Here is a 21563-nt window from a genome sequence, read left to right as displayed (position 1 = left end):
TCTCTCTCACATATACACACATTTTTAAAAACCACATACATAATAAATAGATTAAAAATAGAAAAATATACAAGAGTGCAAAATTTAGCAACTAAGAATTAATTCATTGGGTTTTCAAATATTCACCTTCTTACACTCAGAAAAAAATAGTAACACCAACCAGTTCTTTAGCTAATACCCATAACACATATGTAGATAAGTTTTCTTCTTTCAAAGATAGAATTACAGCTTCATCTTGATGTATAGGTCAATTTTAAAAATTCAAGCAAATAAAATTTTAGCACACACCATGAAATTTTTTCCAGATTATTGTGTAAAAACCAAAAAATTGTTTCTGGTGAAAATATCTGGTAATAAGTTAATGTTAAGCACCTCCATATATAATGTGTCCTTTTTAGAAAAACCTTATTGATCAAGATTCTATTTTAGAGATTCACAGATATGGCTTCATTTACCATAGTTCCACAAGCATTACATAATTTTATTTCACTTAGTATCTTAGACTGCGAAACTTTGGTTTCTTTAAAATTAGTATTGGTTGCTTGATTGTAGGTCTGTCACCAAAAAGAGCTGCTTCACTCTCTGTGGTTGGAAATCTTTTCTGATATATCAGAGGATACGCCTTCTGAAACTTAAAACCAAGGTGAGGAATTAGACAGCATTTAACATACTAGTTGAACTCAAGATTTTATCAGAATTCAGTACCTTTCACTTTGTCCTTGCTTTTTCTGCTACCAATTCTCTTCAATTCCAAATTTGCTTTCTTTCTATTAGTAAAGTCTATGAAAATCTACTGATAGTATATTTTATATTTCTTTAAACATTCCACACCTGGAATTGGACTTACCAGAATCATAAGGCTCTAGGTTTTGATGTAGGGCTAAAAATTCTAAATGGTACTGGATGCATCACTAAAAGTTAATGTATTATAATCCAAATTTTGTTATTGTTTTCCAAAGCTATCCAAGCTATACTCATAGAAAACACCAGAAACAAGGAGTACAGTTATTATTATTACTGTTACTGTTTTTTGTTTCAGGATAAAGAGTAAAACCAGGAAGGTGGTTGTATAAAGCCTATATATTCAATATTTAAAACACAGAATATTAAAATGAGAAATTAGATTCTAAATATTAAATAACAATAACAGCATATTAGAAAATATTTGTGATCAAAAACTTGTTCATTCCTTATTTATTTATTATTTAATTTTTAAAAAAGATCTATCTATCTATCTATCTATACATAGAGGCACTGGGTACAGTCAGAAGCGCGGGAGGGTGAGAGAATTCACCAGAGCAAGAGTGGGGAGCAAAGCAGAAGGACCGAAGTACACTGCTGAGGGGAGCAGTGGGTGGCAGGAGAGGTCTGCGTGCCAAATGGGACCCTCCTCCGGTGGCTGGGGAGCAGCCGGGGATCGAACCGGTGCTGCAGATGCTGCGGGCAGCTTCGCAACCCAGCGCTCAACCGCTGCGCCACTGGGAAGGCCCCCATTCCTTTTTTTTTTTTTAAAGATTTATTTTTTATTTATACAATAGCTGGGGCACAGGCTAGAGGCACGGGAGGGTGAGAGGATTTACCAGAGATAGAGTGGGGAGCAGAACAGGCAGACAGACCTAAAGCACTGCTGAGAGGAGCAGTGAGTGCTACAGGAAAGGTCTGCCGCACCATGTGTGAATCTCCCTGACAGGCCGGTAATTGAACCCATGCTGCGGACAGCTTCAGTGCTGCGCTCAACCTGCTGCACCACAGGGGAGGCCCTGAAAACTTGTTCATTCTCTTACCTGTTTTAGTTTTTTCCTTTTCTCCTTTAGAGGCAAACTCTTATTTTTAATAATATTTTCTAAAAGTTCTGAAATTGCAGCTTGAGAGGTAGTAACTTTTTGTTCATCAAACTCCCGAGCACTAATCTGCATACAGTATGAATATGTTGGCAAAGGAGCAATTAGTTCTTCTCCAGGATTTTTAATCTATAGTGAACAAAATAATAGTACAAATCTATTAATTCTGGTCAAGTCTCTAGTCTAGCTGATAAAGCATTCTTTTGATGGAATATGGTATCATTATGTTGCTACAAATGTTCAACACATTCAACAAAAAATACAGAAAACTTTATAACGCAGTAGAGTAGTAATAAGTCAGTAGTATCTAAATCCAAGGTGTACAATTTAGCAGCTTTGTAACTCAGCAAGCTGTTTAATTCTTTTGGTCTGTTTTTACTCATCTGTACAATGGGGATTACATATAAAGGATACAGCACATAGTAAGTATTAAAGACAGCTATCATCATTATTTTCATTATTATCATTAACTAGATTTTTATTACAAAACTGTAATAAAATGGTATTTTAATTCACCTTAAAACATTAATGTTCTGATACAGTAACTGCTAAAATTACTGTGGAGGGGCATGGGAGTTCATGACACATTAATAAACGTGGGCAGCACACTGGATATTTTTGACTTTTTAAAAAAAGATTTATTTATTGTGGGGAGCAGAACAGGCAGATCTACTGAAATATACTGCTGAGGGAAGCAGTAGGTGAGACAGGAGAGGTCTGCTGTGCCATGTGGGTAGCTCCCTGGCTAGGATCAAACTCATGCCTCAATGACTGGCGATAGCTTGAAAGTACTAAGACTTAACCTCTGCGCCACCAGGGAGACCCTGGATATATTTTGAATGTAATAGACATTTGTTCTGGCTGCTCAGTATTCTTCTTCTCCTCCACAGTTCCTTTTCATTCTACTTTTACCACCATCCTCACTTTTTTAAACTGTTTCTTCTCTAATCTATGAGCCAGAGTATGGCTCTTTTTCCAACCTACTCACACTCAACCACCCAAATATTAGGCCTGTCAGACTCCATACCAAGAACTTTACAAATTGCAGTTGGAGGGATAGCTCTTTTTTCTTTTAGATTGCAGTCTGACTCAAGAGCTGTACTCAGTCATAGTCCCCTCATGTGAAAAAACAATTTGTCAAAGATAGGACCAAAATGGAAATAAGAGACAAAGGATCGGAACAGTCTCATTGCTACTTGAGGGCTCAGATTCTGCCTATATTCCTTTAGAGGTTATTTATGTGAGCTGATAAATCTCCCTTTTTGATTTAGGCTAGTTTTAGATGAGTTTGCCACTTTAAACTAATGCAGAAAAATTTAAGCCTTACAATACATACATGGCCTCTTTTTAAGTAGTCAAGATGTTTCTCCACTGCAGACTGTAAGTAAGAGGGTACTTGAAGAATTTCCTGATGATGATCCATTAAGAAAGAAACTAATCTTGCAGCAAGAAGCTCATCAAGATCCACTTCTTCAGCACAGCATAGTACACATCGAGAAAAAGTGTGTATCATCTAGAAGCATATTAAGAAATACGAACTGATAAACCTCAGGCTTTATATAAATTAGAATATCAGTAATTTCAAGTTGCATTATGCTCAAATTCAAAATAAGCCAACTTTAGCTTAAAAATGAGGGTAATTTATTAAATGAAGTTATTAATAAGGTAAGAATGTTTATTATTTTATAAATACTTTAACAGAATTTTCTTGATATAATTCCAAGGGAATATGAAGGCTTAGTATTTTCTTTAATGTTGTCACTATTTTAACAGTAAACATGATAGGTTCCATTAATACCATATAAAATATTGCCTAAAAGCCATTAGAGAACACTGACTTATTAATCTCACAAAACACAAACCAGAATATCTAAACATCAGTGATGATAAGGTTGGTACCCATTTATCTTTCAAAACTCAGAATAGTTTTTAATGCTTACCTCAGCATTTGAAAGCAAATACAAACTGAAAGCAAATTTCAATTCCTTCATAAGGACTCTTCAAGTTCTGAGTAAGTTGTTTCAAAACTCATTTATGCATTCATATCCATAACTGCCCCCACCCCCGATATTCCAAAATAATAACAAAATTCTATATAAGTATTTGGCAACCTGTAGGGTAAATGGAAGTTATCAGGTTTTTTTTGGCCTTCCTGCCATTAGCATCTATGATCAACACCTGTGGTCTTACATGCATACCTGATGGGGGGCATCTGGAGTATGGTGTGGGTGTGTGTAGGTGGGCACACTTGAGCCAAGAGACTGAGCATATAAGGGCGGTGAAACAGAGGTGGAGCAGCAGAGAAGAGGAAGCAACAGGGGACTGTGTGGCAGAGAGCAGTAGAGACCAGCGAGGAGACCATGAGAATGCCAGGGAAGTCAGTGAGAGTGAAGATTCGCCAAGGGCTAGGAGGCCTGTTAGCCTCCTGGTCCCCTGACCCCCAGCCTGCCCTGCACCTGGTTCTCACTACAAATGGTGTAGAAAGATTATCTCTGTGCCTTGCTGGCACTACACACCCAATAGATGATGGATATTTTCGTTCAATTGAAATTTTTGGTTTATCTCCCCAATTTTAAGCAGGTTTCCTCATCTTCTTCCAAGACCTACTCTTGGAAGACACAAAGTATTTTATTTTTCTTTTTCAGTTTTTGTACTGCTTATTTACTCTCATAGCTTCCACTACTATGTCTTCAAAAAATCTGCCCTGACCTTTCTTATCAGGTTCACATTTCCAACATTCTGTTTTATAAATTTCACCTAGATATCCTGTAACGTCTAAACTCAAAAAGTATAAAGCCAAAATGATCTCCTTTTCACTCATGTCTCTCAAAATACCTTCCGCTACAATTTCTTTAAGCTTTCAAATGGTGCCACAATTACTCAACAATGATTCTTCCTTCTTATATATTAAGTATGTCATTATTAAAGACCTGCAGTTAATGAGTGAAAGAAAATAGCTTTGTTCTAGATTCCTTACTATAAGAAGCTTTTGTAAAAAAAGAGAAAGAATTAGATACTATTTCAAGCAATCATTTCTAGTCAACAGAGGCATACAAATGCCTTTACCTTCATCACCACAGTCTAAGACTGCTTCACAGTAGTTCCTCTCAACTTCTTGGCCGCAATGACGTGCCATCCTAATTTACATAATTCATTAAATACAACTTCCCCACTTCTACAATCTCTGAAAAACCTAAGACTTTTGGTACGTGGATTTCCTGCTAATTCTCAACTTCACAGATCTATGTATGCTTCAACTTTCAGAAGTGTCTACATCTCTTTCCTTCACACAACCAGAATTGGTGCAAGGCAATATAATGTGGTCTGACACTCTGGGTCAATAACTAAGTGATAAAAGATGAGTGAAGAGATACAGTCCTCAGACAAGACAAGATAAAAATTAGGATGTGAAAGTGTAGCAGACTGAGCACAAAAGGTTAACACACCAACATTCTGATGCTAGGAAAGGCTAGACTTTCAAGAGACTTTCTAATCCAGGATGCTAGAATTTCAAGACCATAGTTATAACTGGAGTAGTGATTTTAGATGATTTTTTTTTTTTTGGTTTATTTATGATCTCTTGAAATAGTATAAGGCTTATTCTTTCTGTAAGAAATAAATTTAACTTACCAGTGATCTTGTACCCATTGTATCATGAAGTCGGGGCATATCAACATTTTGACTCATTCGAGAAATCATGCGCATTAAAAGTTGAAGCTTTCTACGATTTGGTGGGGGCAGTAACAAACAACATAACTGCAGTGCATCAATGGCAACTCTCTCTAAATGAGGTTGCAGCAAACCTAGAAGGCAAAGTTAGCCCCCCCCGCCAAAGAAAACATCAGTGACACTAGTTGCTTTCATACTACCAGCATACACAGTTACATATAGAAGGCAAAACAATATTTTAGTAATTCTTAAAACTATTTGAAATTTTCACATTACTCAAAAGCACTGTAAGATTCTTATATACTTTATAACCCATTTCTAAATATTAAAATCCTTCACTTATAAACTAAGTGACTCAGAACAAGTGTAAGTGAAAAAAAAGAAATTGCTTTTAGGTAAGTAGAATAAATCTGGGTTATGCCATGACAACAGTATTTTACAACAAGAAATTTCATTTTGGAAGAAAAAAATAAAGCAATATCAGAGAAGAAAAGCCACATAAGCAAAGTTAGTCAACATTAAGAGTTAATATTACATGCATCAAAAGCATCAACCTTACTTTGTGTGCCAGTCAACAAAGAAGAAGGTGGAAGTAAAGAGTTTTCTGAAAGTTCTATTGCACTTTTGCAGAGTCTTTTATTGATTGTGGCACTAGACTCTCCGAGTTCACTTTCCATAGCTGTTTGCACACTTGTACTGGCACGTCCAAGATTTGGTTTCATGATAATTTCAGCCACTGGCATATTGATATAGCTATTCTTTCTTGTACTACTTCTTAAAAGTAAACTCTGAGATCTACAAAGTTGTTTTGACTTGCATTTCCCATTATAAAACTTTTCTTGGTCTTGAACAGTCAAAATAGAGGTTTTCCTAAAATCAACACCGACTGGCTTTTGAATGCTTTCCTCTGAATGAAGATTCATTAGGGATTCCTGTTTGGTTTTAGACTCTGAAAATAGTTTATTATTTTGTCCTTCTATGTTTAGAACAGATTGATGGAATATGCTGGAGACCTCTATACTTGAACTCCCTGGCATATCTACAATTCCTTCTAAAGAATAGCACTTTGGTTTGATGTTAGCAGACAGAACATGCATACTACTTAAGCCTATTAAATTATGACAACTTCCGCCCATTATGTCATTAGCAGCGGGTCTTCTGTTTTTTAAATTAACTGGCTGCACTTTTTTAGCACATTTTTCTTGAAATCCTTGATCACTTATCTGTAGTCTCTCAGTAGTATCTGATTCTTCTTTGTTTTTGTCTTTATGAAGCAGACTAAGAAGAAGACACTCAGTTGATTTGAAGGAATTCAAACAGTTTAAGTGAAGGATTTCTGAAGACTGTGGATCATCTTGAATTTTATGAATCCCATTGGGTCTATGTGAAACTGTGATGTAGCCACAAACAACTACCAGGAAATGAAACAAAAATTAAGATGCAACTGTATGACAATAGACAAAAATAAAACAAAAATAGTAAAGTTAAAAAAATAAAGCATCACAATAGTATATATTGTTAGTATAGTACAAATAGCAGTTGCTTAATTCAGAAGCCACTTAAATAGGACACATGCAACATTCAGTCACAAAGCGCAAGACTTAATTAGAAATTTTCCAACTTGTGATATAAATAACTTAAAATTTACTTCAACAATTAAGTAAGTTGAGTCAAATACATTTATAAATATCTGTTCTCAATCTCTAAGTGCAAACTACAACTATGGTATAACAAAACATATAGTCTTTGCTTCTGGTACCACCACTTAAAACCCTTGGAATTTCCTGACTAGAAGTCTTTTTTTATTTGAGTACCCCAGAGTTTACACTAATAAGGTGATTCATGGCTAGTCTTGCTTGGAGAGTTGGAACTCCTGCCCTCCCTCCAAACCTTCCTGAGGGGAGCCAGGGGGTGGTTGGAAACTGAGTTCAACCACCAAAGACCAAGGATTTCATCCATCATGGCTGTGTAAGAGAACCTTCATTAAAACTGAAAACAAGGCTAATGGAGTCTTCTGGTTGGTGAACCCAACATGCTGGGAGGGCAATCCTGGAGAAGACAAAGAAGTGCTACACAATCCCTACCCCCATACCTTGCCCTACATCTCTTTCACTTGGCTGTTCCTGACATGCACTGTTAGAATAAATTGGTAATGGTTAAGTAAAGCACTTAAAGAGTTCTGTGAGTTGTTGCAGTGAATAAACTTGACTGAGCTGTTGTAATCCCCAAATTGGTAGTCAGTCAGTCAGGCAGAAGTGTGAGTAGTTTAAGGATTCCATTTGTATATGGTGCCTGAAGTGAGGATAGTTTCATGAAACTGAACCCTTAACCTGTGGATTTCACACTAATTTTGGGTAGCTAGTATCAGAATTGAATTGACTGACTTTGTCTTTTATGTATTGTGTCTCTGTGTAGAGTCAGAACTAAATTGAATTGTAGGACACCCAATTAGTTGAAATGATATATCTGAGTTATTTTTTGATTTTATTTTTTTTTGTGGGACTGTTGCCGGTGGCCGGGGATCGAACTGGCGCTGCAGAGGCTGCGGGCAGCCTCGCAACCCAGCGCTTAACCGCTGTGCCACCAGGGGAGGCCCTATATCTGAGTTATTGAAAACAATACAACAGCAAACAGAGCATCCCTAAGTTTTAAAATAATTTATAGCCTGCCATCTTCATATTTACTTACACTTTTATATTACTTGAAAATTTTAACAAATGAATACATACCCAAAATGTTCACAAATAACTCATAATATTCAAAGGTAAGCAGAGGTTCAGGGAGATGCAGAAAATAATCTGCAATAGTTCTGAATACATCTCTTTCAAATCCAACGTAAGTTGGATTATTCAAATCATTACTTCTTGGCCCTAAGAAAGAAAGCAAAAAAATAAGCAAAATATATTTTGTTTTATTTTATTTTAAAAGATTTATCTATCTATCTATCTATCTATCTATCTATCTATCTATCTATCTATCTATCTATCTATCTATCTATCTATCTATTTATTTATTTATACAAGCACTGGGTACAGTCAGAAGCGCGGGAGGGTGAGAGAATTCACCAGAGCCAGAGCAGGGAGCAGAACAGGCAGAAGGACCGAAGTACACTGCTGAGGGGAGCAGTGGATGCAGCAGGAGAGGACTGCGTGCCATGTGGGACCCTTGCCCGGGGGCTGAGGATTGAACCGGCGCTGCAGAGGCTGCGGGCCTCTCAACCCAGCACTCAACCGCTGTGCCACCAGGGAGGCCCAAAATATATTTTATTTTAATATACATTTTGAACATACAAAAAATATAAAACCTGTATTTCATGAAGGAGTCAGGTCTTACAAATTTGACAATTCAAAAATTTAAAGGGTTATACTGATCTCGTTCCTTGTTATCTTTTTACTAGAAATCATTGCCATAACTAGCATTTTGCTTTATTTTTAGTATTTATATATGAAAAATTATATATAAAGCAAAATTTGAAATATATTTTAAGAGTATGAGGGAAGTTTATTTTAGTGGAATTTTACTGTAATTCATTATAGCAATTCATTTTATTAGCAAAGATTAGGATAATCCAAATAATTCTTTCACACCATTTTTTTGTAAATTTACATTTTCATGAATAAATTTTATCTGACATGAAACACACCCTTAATGAATTTAAGTAACTATCTTTACATTGATATTTAATTAGTTTAATGCTACTGAAATAATAATGCCTACTCAATATTGTTTCCTGCAGAATTAAGACCTGATGTCATGTAGAGCTGAGGAAAACTAAACTCAAGAGTAACTTACCCAAGATGAATGGGTTCTTGGTAGCAAAGATAGAGTCAGAATTTAGAAAGTATAAAGTAAAAGCAAGGAATAGGATCTTGAGATTCAACAAGACTTAAAATACCATCTAACATGTCTATTAAAAATATCTTTCTCTATACAGATTAGAATCTATAGAGGTGGAACTAGGAATTACTGACTTAAAAATATTTGCTTGTGATTTGCTTACTTAAATAAATAAAGATTTCGATTTAGTTGATTCAACTAAATCAGAATCCTTGCAAATATCTCCCTAGTGAATGCAACATGCACTCAGATTTGAGTTACCATGCTACTTCAGGTTAAAACATTTTTTCTTCCCCAAACCCAACTAATCTCTCTTCTCCATCTCCAAACTTGTATGGTCACAAAAATATAAACACATTGAAAAAAAGGATTAAAGAAAACAAATCATACATGAGTACACATATACACAGTAGCTTAAAAGCTAGTAAGGGTTTTATATAGAGCAAAATAAAGATTTTTCTAGGACATTAACGTCTTAATATGTACAATAAAAATGTGATAATTGTTAGAAAGTTTAATACAGAAAATACTGGAATTAAAAAGTTTGTTAGAAAATCTGTATTTAAATACATAGCTTCTTATGTATTAGAAGACTTTCTTAGCTTTAGTTTTTCTCTTCCGAAAAAAAAATTGTGTAGAGTACATAGACCTCTGATTTCTATATTTGATAGGATTACAGTGGGTGATTAAATTACAAGTTAAGTCTTAATACAATAACTGGCTATAGTGCTGCTAAACTGGCATTTAGTAAGTTCTATCTTTGCTATCAATTAGGTGTAACACAAACAGGGAAGAAAAGGAAGGTACAAATCCCTAAAAATGGGACATTTAGACATCCCTAAATATAGACTTACCTGAATTGCTAACCACAAGCCAAAGTATAAGCTAGAAGGCCAGTTAGGAAGGGAAAAGGTAGAAAGAGAAGTTCAAAAACCTTAAACTTATGATGTAATACTTTACCTCAATTTGATAAATAAAATGGTTCTGTAACTTACATTACTTACTTTATTGTTAGTTATTCTGTTATTTTGTCATATTGACACCCAGTGGACAACTAGGGAATATATACTTATACTGAACATTAATAAAATACTAATTTTGTAAAAACTAGAAAAACACTTTTGTAACAAAATCATTCAATATGCTTTAATTTTTCATTACATTTTTAAAAATTAGGGTTTTTATTTCAATCATGGTCTTAAATTATAAAAATCAATTAAAACTGATGAGTATGGAAAAAATTGATGAATAAAATGTTAGAAAAATGATTTGCCAATTAGTGACAGATGATTTTTTTCATAACCATGAAAATCCCATTAATAGATCTTATGGAGGAGAAACATCATGAAGCATCTGAATGCTGAAGTTGCGCACAAAGTCAAGACTGAAATGGATTTTATGAGACTATTTTTATTTATTTTTATTATTTTTAAGATTTATTTATTTTTATACAAAAACTGGGGTACAGGCCAGAGGCACAGGAGGGTGAGAGGATTCACCAGAGACAGAGTGGGGAGCAGAACAGACAGACAACCGAAATACACTGCTGAGGCGAGCAGCGGGCAAGGCATGAGGGGTCTGCCACACCATGTGGGAATCTCCCTAGCTGGCCGGGAATTGAACCTGTACTGCAGAGGCTGTGGACAGCTTCACAGTGCTGTGCTCAATCCGCTGCGCCATGGGGGAGGCCCGAGACTTTATTGTGAATGACTTTTTCACTCACAAGCTGCTTTCCTTAAAAGTGGCTATTTGAACTCTCTGTAATGCGCTGAGGCAAGTGGTGTAGATTACACCTAAAAATCCTTTAAGATCCTCTAGCCTACAATTCTATGACTTATGAGAATGGCATCATAAGCGATGGGCTTGAATTACAAAATCAGATTTCGCATAGCAGAAGTTAAGGGCTCTTACAAAGAAATGTATTTTCACTTAAATGTTAAACATCATGAGAAAAAATGTATTTTTATCAGCACTAAAAAGTCATTTTAAAAATTTCCTTAGTTCTTGTTAAACACTATCAAAAAAAAAAAATACAGACATTTTTGTTAGCTTAACTTACAATTTGCTAGGCACTTCATAGCAGATAATACCCAGTGAGGAAGGTCATCTATACAGAGAAAAAAAAATTATTTAGCAATTCATATAGACTTAAAACTTCATACTTAGTCAATATTTTAAAATACAAGTTTAAAATTCATAGGTATATTGAATTAGACTCTTTCCACAATACATAAAACAATTAGTTACCCCCAAAGAAGGATTCATTATATATTTTTTTGGAGAGTGGGTCAGAAATAAATTCACATTCATCTTTATTACCTATCTTTTCTTCATCCCTATTATCTCTTCTTTTTTTAAAAAAGATTTATTTATCTATTTATACAAGAACCGGGGTACAGGCAGACTAACGAAATACACTGCTGAGGGGTGCAGCAGGCAAAACAGGAGAGGTCTGCTGCGCCATGTGGGACCCTCGCCGGCTGGCCAGGATCGAACTGGCACTGCAGAGGCTGAGGACAGTTTCACACGGCGGTGCTCAACTGCCTGAGCCACCAGGGGAAGCCCCCCATTATCTGTTCTAACTATAGATATGCTATTTGAACATAAAGGTGTTTTCAAAGCATCTTAAGATGAAAAATAACATAATAAGTGTTAATTTTAACATTCTAAAATCTTTTAAGTGCCACAAAATGTAATATGGTTCATAAAATCTAGCATATTTTTGACACAGACACAAAACATACATACATTTGATTTGAAAGCTTATGGTTATAAAGGACAGAAAGTTTGGATGAGATCATATTTAACATAATGTTAAGTATGTTACACTGATGTTTTAGATGCTGAAAGATAGGACTAGTCCAGAGCTATATGACGATAAACTTTTAAGTTTTAGAACTTAGTTTCTGTTCCTATAATTAAAACTTCAAAGTTCTTGCCCATAGAAACTCAAAATAATGCATATCAGCTAATTCTATAAACAGCGATTATTTTTAAAAGAATTAACATTTTAAATAGATCTACTGTAATTTATTTTTTGTAATCTAAGTTTAATCATCTGGCTTGATTTAGTTCCTTGATTTTTTCTATCTCATATCACAAATCATTATATATAAATATATATTACAAAGTCAATGTTCTTCAGAATAATGGTGTTGAGAGTTTGGTCTTATTTTATGGATTTTACATATATTCCTTGACCCCTGTAAATTTGTAGATAACTACTTATATAAGCTCCATGAAAGCACAGACCATCTCTATCTTGTTTATTACTAAACCTTTAGCACAATGTCTGGCACATTGTAGGCCAACTATAAAAATGTGGTTAGACAATAGTTTTAATTTTATTTTTATAACTTTTGATATTTGATCCTACCATTAAAAAATATTCATTAATCTACCTTAGGAGCTAAAATAATAGTATGAATTTTAACTTAAAAATTATTCCACTGTGATTACTAAACCACGATAAAATAATTGTCTCCCAAACACTCCTTCAATTAGGTTACTTTCAATATTTTGGTGGCTCTGCACCCTCAGTATAGCTGTGACCTTTGTTAGCAAATTTAAAAAACATTCCAACTTCTTTTATTAATACCAACCTGATTTATCTTGTAGTATAACTATTCCATGTTTACTTGTATTGGTCATGTTGTACATTACATATTGAGGAATTACTTGTTTTGGATTTATGACTTCTTCCAGGGATGACACACCTAAAATGGTTTGTAGGCTAAACAGAAGAAAAGAATACAACTTTATTTTCTCCATAAGTGGAACAGAATATAGATATGAAAGAGTATGATTGACAAAAATGTTATCAAAATGTTTTGGTGTATCCTTAAAACCAAACTTTGAAGGCTTAGGTTTAGTATCCACTTTCAAATAAATTTATCTTAATAACTTTCAAAGTGCTATAACTTTGATTGAAAAAAAAAAAAGCAAATTATACCGAAAACACTATTTTCTACTGTACTAGAACTATAGCAAAAATATTAAAAAAAAACATATGGGTTAAATTCTAGGCTACGAGAACAAATCTTTTATTTGTCTTTCACAAATAAAGACAAATTTGTTTGACAATGTCAAACAAATATTCTGAACACCTCAAGAACTTGGTTATAGCTTACTAGGTCAGGATAATATATCTCCAAACTTCTTCAACATCTTCCTGGCTTATTTCCTTATTATCAACTGAGTTTTCTTGATCTTCATTGATTATTTCACAGTTCATTTTTTCTGTATTTTCCTGGAAGGTGGGGGGAAGACATTATGGTAGGTTTGTCCTGCTCAAATTATGGAAATATTGAATTGATACCACTCCTAATATTAATATCAGTCCATTGTGAGGTTATATGGTGTCACTGAAGAAATAATATAACATGGCAATAGTTTTTGGTTTTGTAGTTGTCACCACCATCAAATCAATTTAAAACAAAATCTGCTTAAATTATACAAATGTTTCATGTAGTTCTATCATTTTTCATTGCTTTAATGTGTTCAAACAAATTTATGCACACATTTTTAGAATATATTTTAGATTAACTGATTTCAGTATTGGCTTCAAATATGAAAGGATCATTTACTTTTAGTGATTCTCTTATTAAGCACATAGAAACCATATTTAAATAGGTGATTAGTAAAAGGATATTTTACCTGAAAGTTATGTAATCCATGCTTCTTAGGAGTTCTACGAGATAAGTTTCGTAATTTAAAAACACCATCCTTATCTCTGGAAAAGTTCTCTATGCTGTTTTTTCTCAATTCTAGATGCCTGCGTGGAAGAGCTTTCAGTGGAGAATTTGTAGGAAACCTGGTTTTAAAATGATATGCAATTAAATGTGAGATCAAAAACAAACTTCTCATGTGTCTTTTTCTTACGAATTAACACAAAAAACTAGATTTACTTATATGGCTAAGGAATCAAGATTCTACATACACTGATTTTCCCTTTAAAAATACTTTTGATAGGGTGCAGCGGGTTGAGCACAGCGCTGTGAAGCTGTCCGCAGCCTCTGCAGCATGGGTTCAATCCTGGCCGGCCAGGGAGCTACCCACATTGCATGGCAGATCTCTCCTGTCTTGCCCACTGCTCCCCTCAACAGTGTATTTCAGACATTCTGCCTGTTCTGTTCCCTGTTCTGTCTCGGGTGAATTCTCTCACCCTCCTGCACCTCTGGCCTGTACCCATTCTTGTATAAATAAATAAATCTTTAAAAAAAAAAATCCTTTTGATAGCTTCTTGTTGTCTTTAGTATAAAATGCATATTTTGATTTTATTTCTATATAATTTAGGATTATTAGGATTAATTCTGTTGGAGTGTTAATGATTCTAGTATGTTACCTTTCAAAATTCCTTTGAAAAATTATTAATTAATGTATATTTTCTGCTCCAGAATTTGTTCTGTTGCTGGTTTTGGTCATACTTTCCTCTCCATGTTAATATAAAATATTTCAAAGATATAAAAAAGTACAGAAATATAAAACAACATTTATGTATATAACAATCAATGCAATTTTTAACATTTTGCCTAGATTTCATTCTCTTTTTCTTTAAATGAAAGAAAATTACTTGCCTATTTCTTTTTCTCTTCCTAAGAAAACTCAATACCTACAGTTAATGTATTTCCTTAGTTTTCATGTTTTTATTCTTTATTTTACTCTAAGAAATATTTAAAAAAAAAATGGTTTGGTGTTTTTTCACTCTATCAGTTTTTAGTGACCTCAGAACCTCTTTCTTAATCTACTATACTAAAAAAATATTTTCTAATATTCCTTCATGAATGTTTTCAAATTCAATATACATATAACTTATATCAAGTACATATATATATATGCGGTTCATTGGTTTCTCAGTACTTAATTGCTTTAATTTAAGCCTATATACCAGGTAAGTCAATTCTTGTTCCCTCTTTGTTGTTCAAATTATCTTGGACCTTTACATTACTAATTGAAGTTTAGAATGTCAACTTCAAAAAAGAAAAATACCGGATGGTCTCACTCATATCAGGAATCTAGAAAACTTAAATAAGGGACCAGGAAAAAGAATAACTATAAGAAAGAAAATATCAAAATCAACAAACAACTATGAACCAGAGACACTCTATAGAGGGTTGGGGGGCGGGGAAAGGAAGGATTGGGGTCAAAATAAGGAGGTTGTAATTATATGGGGAATATAAAAATAAAATTTAAATTAAAAAAAAAAACCCAATGATGCAAAAAAAAAAAAAAATCTTCTGAGGCATACTTGACACTTAATAAAGGTGTGCCCACCCTTCAAAAAAATAAAAAAAAAAAAAAGTAAGTGCTATTGGAATTTAGAAAACCTAAATAAGAGACCAGGAAAAAGACTAATCAGTACAAAGTAAAAATCAAAATCAACAAGCTATAAAGCAGAGACACACGGGGCGGGGGGGGGGGGGAGCGGGGAGGAAGGACTAGAGTCAAAATAAGGGGGGGAGATGCAATTGTATGGGGAATATAACCAAAATGAAAATGCATACATTGTGCAAAGATGAAAAAAGATGTAAGAATTATATAAAATAAAATATTTAAATTAAAAAAAAGAATTTTCAGATTAAAAAAAAACTAAGTGCTATCATTCAAATATCAATTTCATTTTTGACGTTCAACAAACAAATCATGATATTAAAAAAATTATTTGGCTTATGTCTTGGTCTCAGAGAAAGTTCGAAGGCATCTGATCCAGGGTCAGACCAAGCACTTTTCTGACCTCACCCACCATGAACACACACTGCTTTCATATAAAGAAAAATCCATTTAATAAATGATTAAAAAAAAAAATAGAATGTCAACTTCAAAAAAAAAATTATACATGGGTTCTGAATGAAAATGTACTGAATTTATATATCAATTTGGGAAGATGTGATTTTTTTATGATACTAAGTCTCATTCATGAACAGATTATCTTTTTCCTTTCATTATAGTCAGTACAATTTTTTAATTTTCTCCAATAAGGTCTTACACATTTTTGGCAAGCTTTGATTCTAATTTTCTTTTTCTTTTTAAAAGATTTACTTTTATTTATACAAGAGCTGGGGTACAGGCCAGAGTCAGTGGAGGGTGAGAGGAGAGGATTCACCAGAGACAGAGTGGGGAGCAGAACAAGCAGATGGACCTAACGCACCGCTGAGGGGAGCAGTGGGTGAGACAGGAGAGGTCTGCCGCGCCATGTAGGATTCTCCCTTGCCAGCTGGGAATCGAACCAGTGCTGCAGAGGCTGCAGACAGCTTCACAGCAACCCTGATTCTAATTTTCTTTAATTTTGTTATTATAGCAGCAGAGACTAGTTGAAGAGTTACACAGAATCCCAGGTAAGAGAGAATAATGGTTTAACAAAAAGAACATATGTAGTGGGCAGAGAAGTAGATAGATTAGGTAACTATTTGGGCAGTAAAGCAAACATGAATTGATAATGAAATCATATTTAATAAGAAGGGAAAGAATGAATGCAAGTAAGGGAAGACAGTGTCATTCATTTAGGCTGGATGTAAGATCTCTGTTAAGAATGAGAGATATTTTTTTTACTGTATGGCATATAGGTATCTAATAGGCAAAAAATGGTTCTAAAGAATGAGGTCACGTGAAGACAAGTCTAGGGTCTTGAGGACCAGTAATCAAAGGATGAGCTGCTGCAGAGACAACAAAGGTAAGTGAGGAGTAATTACAAGAGTAGTTGTAGAGCATTATGCAAAATGAACTATTTTATATGGTTGTTATCCTTTATTTTATTCTTTTTTTTAAAGATTCATTCATTCATTCATTCATTCATTCATTTATTTAAGCACTGGGTACAGTCAGAAGCACGGGAGGGTGAGAGAACTCACCAGAGCCAGAGCGGGGAGCAGAGCAGGCAGAAAGACCGAAAGACCGAAGTACACTGCTGAGGGGAGCAGCGGGTGGCAGGAAAGGTCTGCGCGCCATGTGGGACCCTCCTCCGGTGGCCGGGGAGCACCCGGGGAATGAACCGGTGCTGCGGAGGCTGCGGGCAGCTTCGCAACCCAGCGCTCAACCGCTGCGCCACCGGGGAGGCCCTATTTTATTCTTTATTTTAGTTTTCTATATAATAGAAATAACCTTTGATACAAGAGCAAGCATCAATTTCTAAGACACTGCATTTGAAAAATACTAATTTTGTAGGGAAAAAAAATGCATGGGTATTATAATCCAAGGACCTAGATTAATGGATATATAACAAAAAACTCTGGTACATAAGAGAAACAGAAACTATGTTGGTCTGACAGAGATAGGCCTAACAGAGGAAGCTATAAGAGGGATAAGAAATATATGTACTAATCTGACATGAGTAGTGTTTCAAGGTGGAAGAACATTCCAGAGAGAACAAAAAAGTTGTTGAAACATGGTCTCAAAGTTAATACTTATTTTCCAGTCATTTATCTGTTCAGTACCTGAATAGCTGGCTGTTGTCATCAAGGTTTTCTGATCCCCATCTGCCTTTGATATCTTCAATTACATGATTCTTGAGAAATTTTCTCAGCAGTTGGATAGTCTGTTGTCTTGTAACTTCAGGACCAAAATTACTATTATTTCTTAATAGGTCATAAAGCCAATCCACTGCTTCTCCTGCTGTAAAACAATTGCCATATTTTTTAAAGTGTTGCCTGTGTTTTCTTAAAGGCATTCCTGCTCGAAAAGATGTGGTAACTTCATTCCACTGCAAAAAGAAGGAAAAAAATAAAAATACACAAAAATCTCTTACTGATTTGCAATAAACTAGACATAGTAAATTCTTTCATTCATATCTGATACCTCACAAACTTCATGAAGAAATCATCTTATTTGTAGGACAGAAAATTTGTTATTTCGCATTAATTTCCTCTTGTGAATTCTAGCATTGAAATAATTTTATGTGATAGTTTTTCTTCCACCAAAAGCATTTCAGTGGTTGGTTAACTTATTTAGGAAACCTAGGAATTATAAAGAACTACAATGAACCTACCTTTATTCCTCAACAGAAAAAGTATTTATTCCTGTTTATTTTCCCCTGAATTATTAATAATATAGAGGTAGCATTTTTGTCAGGCACTGTACTTTACATTATTTCGTTTTAATTCTTAAATAGGTACCAATATTATCCCACTTTCAGATAAAGAATAGATTTATTGGCATCATTTCTTTCATATCAAAATAGTCTATGTTTATTAAATATCTTATATGAAGATTCCTATAGTAAACATCGATGGAGCAAGTCAGTAAATTTTAATATTTTGTATTTACTTGGACATTGTGATAAATTTACATTAAAAATATTTATATTTCCAAATTGTCGTCAAACCTCCCAAACTTTTAGGTTTGTGACAACTCAAATATCGAAGCATGAAGGTGACAATGCTGCAGAATACATGACTTTTGAATCAAAGGGTCCATGTTAGAGATCAAGAGATCTGATTTGTAACCCCAGCTGTGCCAATAAAAACTATTTTCACTTATCTAACCTATGTGGCCCTAATAACACAATGCAAAATTTAAGAACTAAAAACACAATCCCACATATTCCCTCAGCATGTGTACTGTGGATACAGAAGTGAAAATGACAGAGGGGCTCTTTGCCTAAAGTAGATTATAGAATAGCCTTTCTGAGATGACAGTGTTTTGAGAGTGGGTTCTGGAGTGAGATTACTAGAATATGTTTCCCAACTCGAGTTCCATCACTTACTGTTTATGACTTTTTGGACGAGTTAATTCAGTGAAACTGTTGATCTGTGCCTCAATATTCTTAGCCATAAAATGGGAGCAATATTACCTACCTAATGGGCTTGGTGTAATGTTAAAATGAATTAATACATAGTAAGTACTAATAGTGTGCTTGCAATCTTTTAACCTACTGAATTTTAAAACAATGTGACAGGACTACCTGATCGAAGGTTACTTTCAACCCTGAACTTTATCCTTACACAGGTAAATATAACCAAAAACTTACTGCAACAGAATTCATGTAAAGATCACTGTAGTAGGAAGACAGGAATTATTCCAACTCTGCTAGTTATTGTTTATGTGACTTTGGGAGGGTCACTTATGTTCTTTGAGCCTGCTTCCTTATTAGTAACAGAGGGCTAGTAATAAATGTCCTTAGAGGGTAAGTTGTCAGTCTATAGCTCCCACATAATACACTTTCACATGCAGTATGCTCTCAGGAAAATTTTCTTTTCTTTTTTTTTTTTTCATTCTATTTTTTTTAATTAATAAATTTTATTTTTATATTCCCCATACAATTGCAATCCCCCCATTCTGACCCCAATCCCTCCCCTCCCGCCCCCCACCCCCCAAAAAGTGTCTCTGGTTCATAGTTTTTGTTGATTTTGATTTTCACTTTCTTATAGTTATTCATTTTCCTGGTCCCTTATTTAAGTTTTCTAGATCCCTGCTATGAGTGAGACCATCCGGTATTTTTCTTTTTCTTTTTGGCTTATTTCACTGAGCATGATCCCTTCCAGCGTCATCCATGTTGCTGCAAATTGCATGTGTTTATCTTTTTTGAATGCTGAGTAATATTCCATGGTATATATGTACCACATCTTCTTGATCCAGTCATCTATTTTTGGGCATTTGGGCTGTTTCCAAAGCTTAGCTATTGTAAACAGTGCTGCTATAAACATAGGGGTGCAGGTGTTCTTTGGAATTGCACAGGAACACGGAAAATTTTCTTTTAAGATTTATTAATTTATACATACAAGAGCTGGGGTACAGACCAGAGATGCAGGGAGTGAGAGGATCCACCAGAGACAGAGTGAGAAACAGAATAGGCAGACTAACTGGAATACACTGCTGAGGGAGCAGCGGGCGAGCCAGGAGGTCTGCTGCGCCATGTCGGTTGCTCCCTGGCTGGCCAGGGATGGAACTTGTGCTGCAGAGGCTGCGGATTGCTTCCCAGTGTGGTGCTTAACCCCTTGTGCCACCAGGGAGGCCCTGCTCTCAGGAAATCTTAACAAGGGGGAAATATACTATCAGTCCTACATTATCATTATGAAAACTGGGGCTCACTTAAAGTTAAGCGACTCACTTAATGTCCCATAACCAGTGGCACTGTATCCTTTTGGACTGAAGACACAAATGCACAAGACATGTTTAAGAGTATAAATTCAGTTACTACCTATAGTGGTTCCCGATGGGTCCTTAAAAATACCCTGGGTTTAAACTGTGGAATAAGCAGCTGTCACCAAGTGCTATTCAATGGGTGTATCTGCATTAAATTCTACAAACCCAGCAAAAGGAATTTATCATACTCAGGCTTGCCTCCTATCTGAATCTAGAAAGCACTAGAACTCATTCTAATTTCTTCTCGAATCCCGATGGGGGTGGTGAGGGGTGAACCGTGGAACATCTGACGCTGTCCCAGGGGTCGCAGACAACACCAGGCACAGGGGTTGCCTACCCAGGCGACAATGTGCCAGGCGACAGCATGAAGGACGCCTTCCAAAGGGCTTTTCCCTTTGGCCCTAACGGCCCCGTGGGTACAGCGTAGAGGCCAAGCAAGACCCTCACAGGCAAGGGAGACGCGGCCCGCGCTGGGTCTGCGTGGCAGGAGCCCCTCACTCTCTCCGGGCCGCAGGGCTCTGGACTCCAACACCCCCCAACTTGAGGTGAACCCACAAACATTCTCACGTTCACCCCGGCTGCCCTCTGTCCTGTTCCGCGCCGCCTTACCAGCCTGGTGGCCCGGTAAGGCCCAGGAGGCACACTCCGAGTCTCCATCCCGCCGACCCAGCCCCGAGGTCCGTCAGCGCCCGGCGCTCAGCATGGCGGCGGAAGACAACGCGGCGGCCGGCGACCCCGTCGGCGACGCGTTGCACAAGCTGCGGCCCCGCCGGTGATTTGAATACCGCGGAGGGCGGCGCTGATTGGCCGCCCGCGGAGTCACGTGACCCACCGCCGGGTCCCAGCGGCGCGAGAGTGGGCGGGGCCGCCTCTCCCGGCGCTGGCGCGGAGGGCGCGTGGCTGGTACCTGCCGGCCTGCTCGGCCCGCGGGTGGGACGAGCTCGGAGCCTCATCCGGTTCCCTGGAGCTGCTTCTCCCTCTTGCGGTCGTTGGCGAGGTGGAGTCATGTTTCTACACTGCGAACTGGTGAGGCGGGTTGGTCCCTGACCGGATTGTTTTGAGCCCAGCCTTTTCAAATTTGAAATGAAAAAGCAAAAAACATCTTCCGTCCACCCCAGTGTTTTCTGCCTGCCTGTTCAC

At 36.1% G+C, this 21563-nt stretch overlaps 1 protein-coding gene across 3 annotated transcripts; it reads right to left on the bottom strand.

The window, feature by feature from the left end:
• Positions 1-490: 490 nt before the first annotated feature.
• Positions 491-21125, bottom strand: DEPDC1 (DEP domain containing 1; the record flags this gene model as incomplete). 3 transcript variants are annotated; one of them, XM_084241594.1, is made up of 12 exons in its annotated part: positions 491-631; positions 1785-1970; positions 3178-3354; positions 5472-5644; positions 6070-6921; positions 8240-8380; positions 11407-11454; positions 12950-13080; positions 13478-13596; positions 14004-14160; positions 17777-18042; positions 21033-21125. In XM_084241594.1, 12 exons carry the CDS (start codon positions 21078-21080, stop codon positions 491-493), a joined length of 2439 nt encoding a protein of 812 aa, XP_084097720.1. The 3 variants fall into 3 exon arrangements, with proteins under 3 accessions (XP_084097720.1, XP_084097719.1, XP_084097721.1); XM_084241593.1 differs by having other exon boundaries at positions 491-625; positions 21033-21080; XM_084241595.1 differs by lacking the exon at positions 6070-6921 and having other exon boundaries at positions 21033-21080.
• Between the last annotated feature and the right edge of the window lie 438 nt (positions 21126-21563).

Source organism: Talpa europaea, assembly GCF_964194135.1.
Source record: "Talpa europaea genome assembly, chromosome: 9".
Lineage (NCBI taxonomy): Eukaryota > Metazoa > Chordata > Mammalia > Eulipotyphla > Talpidae > Talpa > Talpa europaea.
This window is presented reverse-complemented; position numbering and strand designations above follow the sequence as displayed.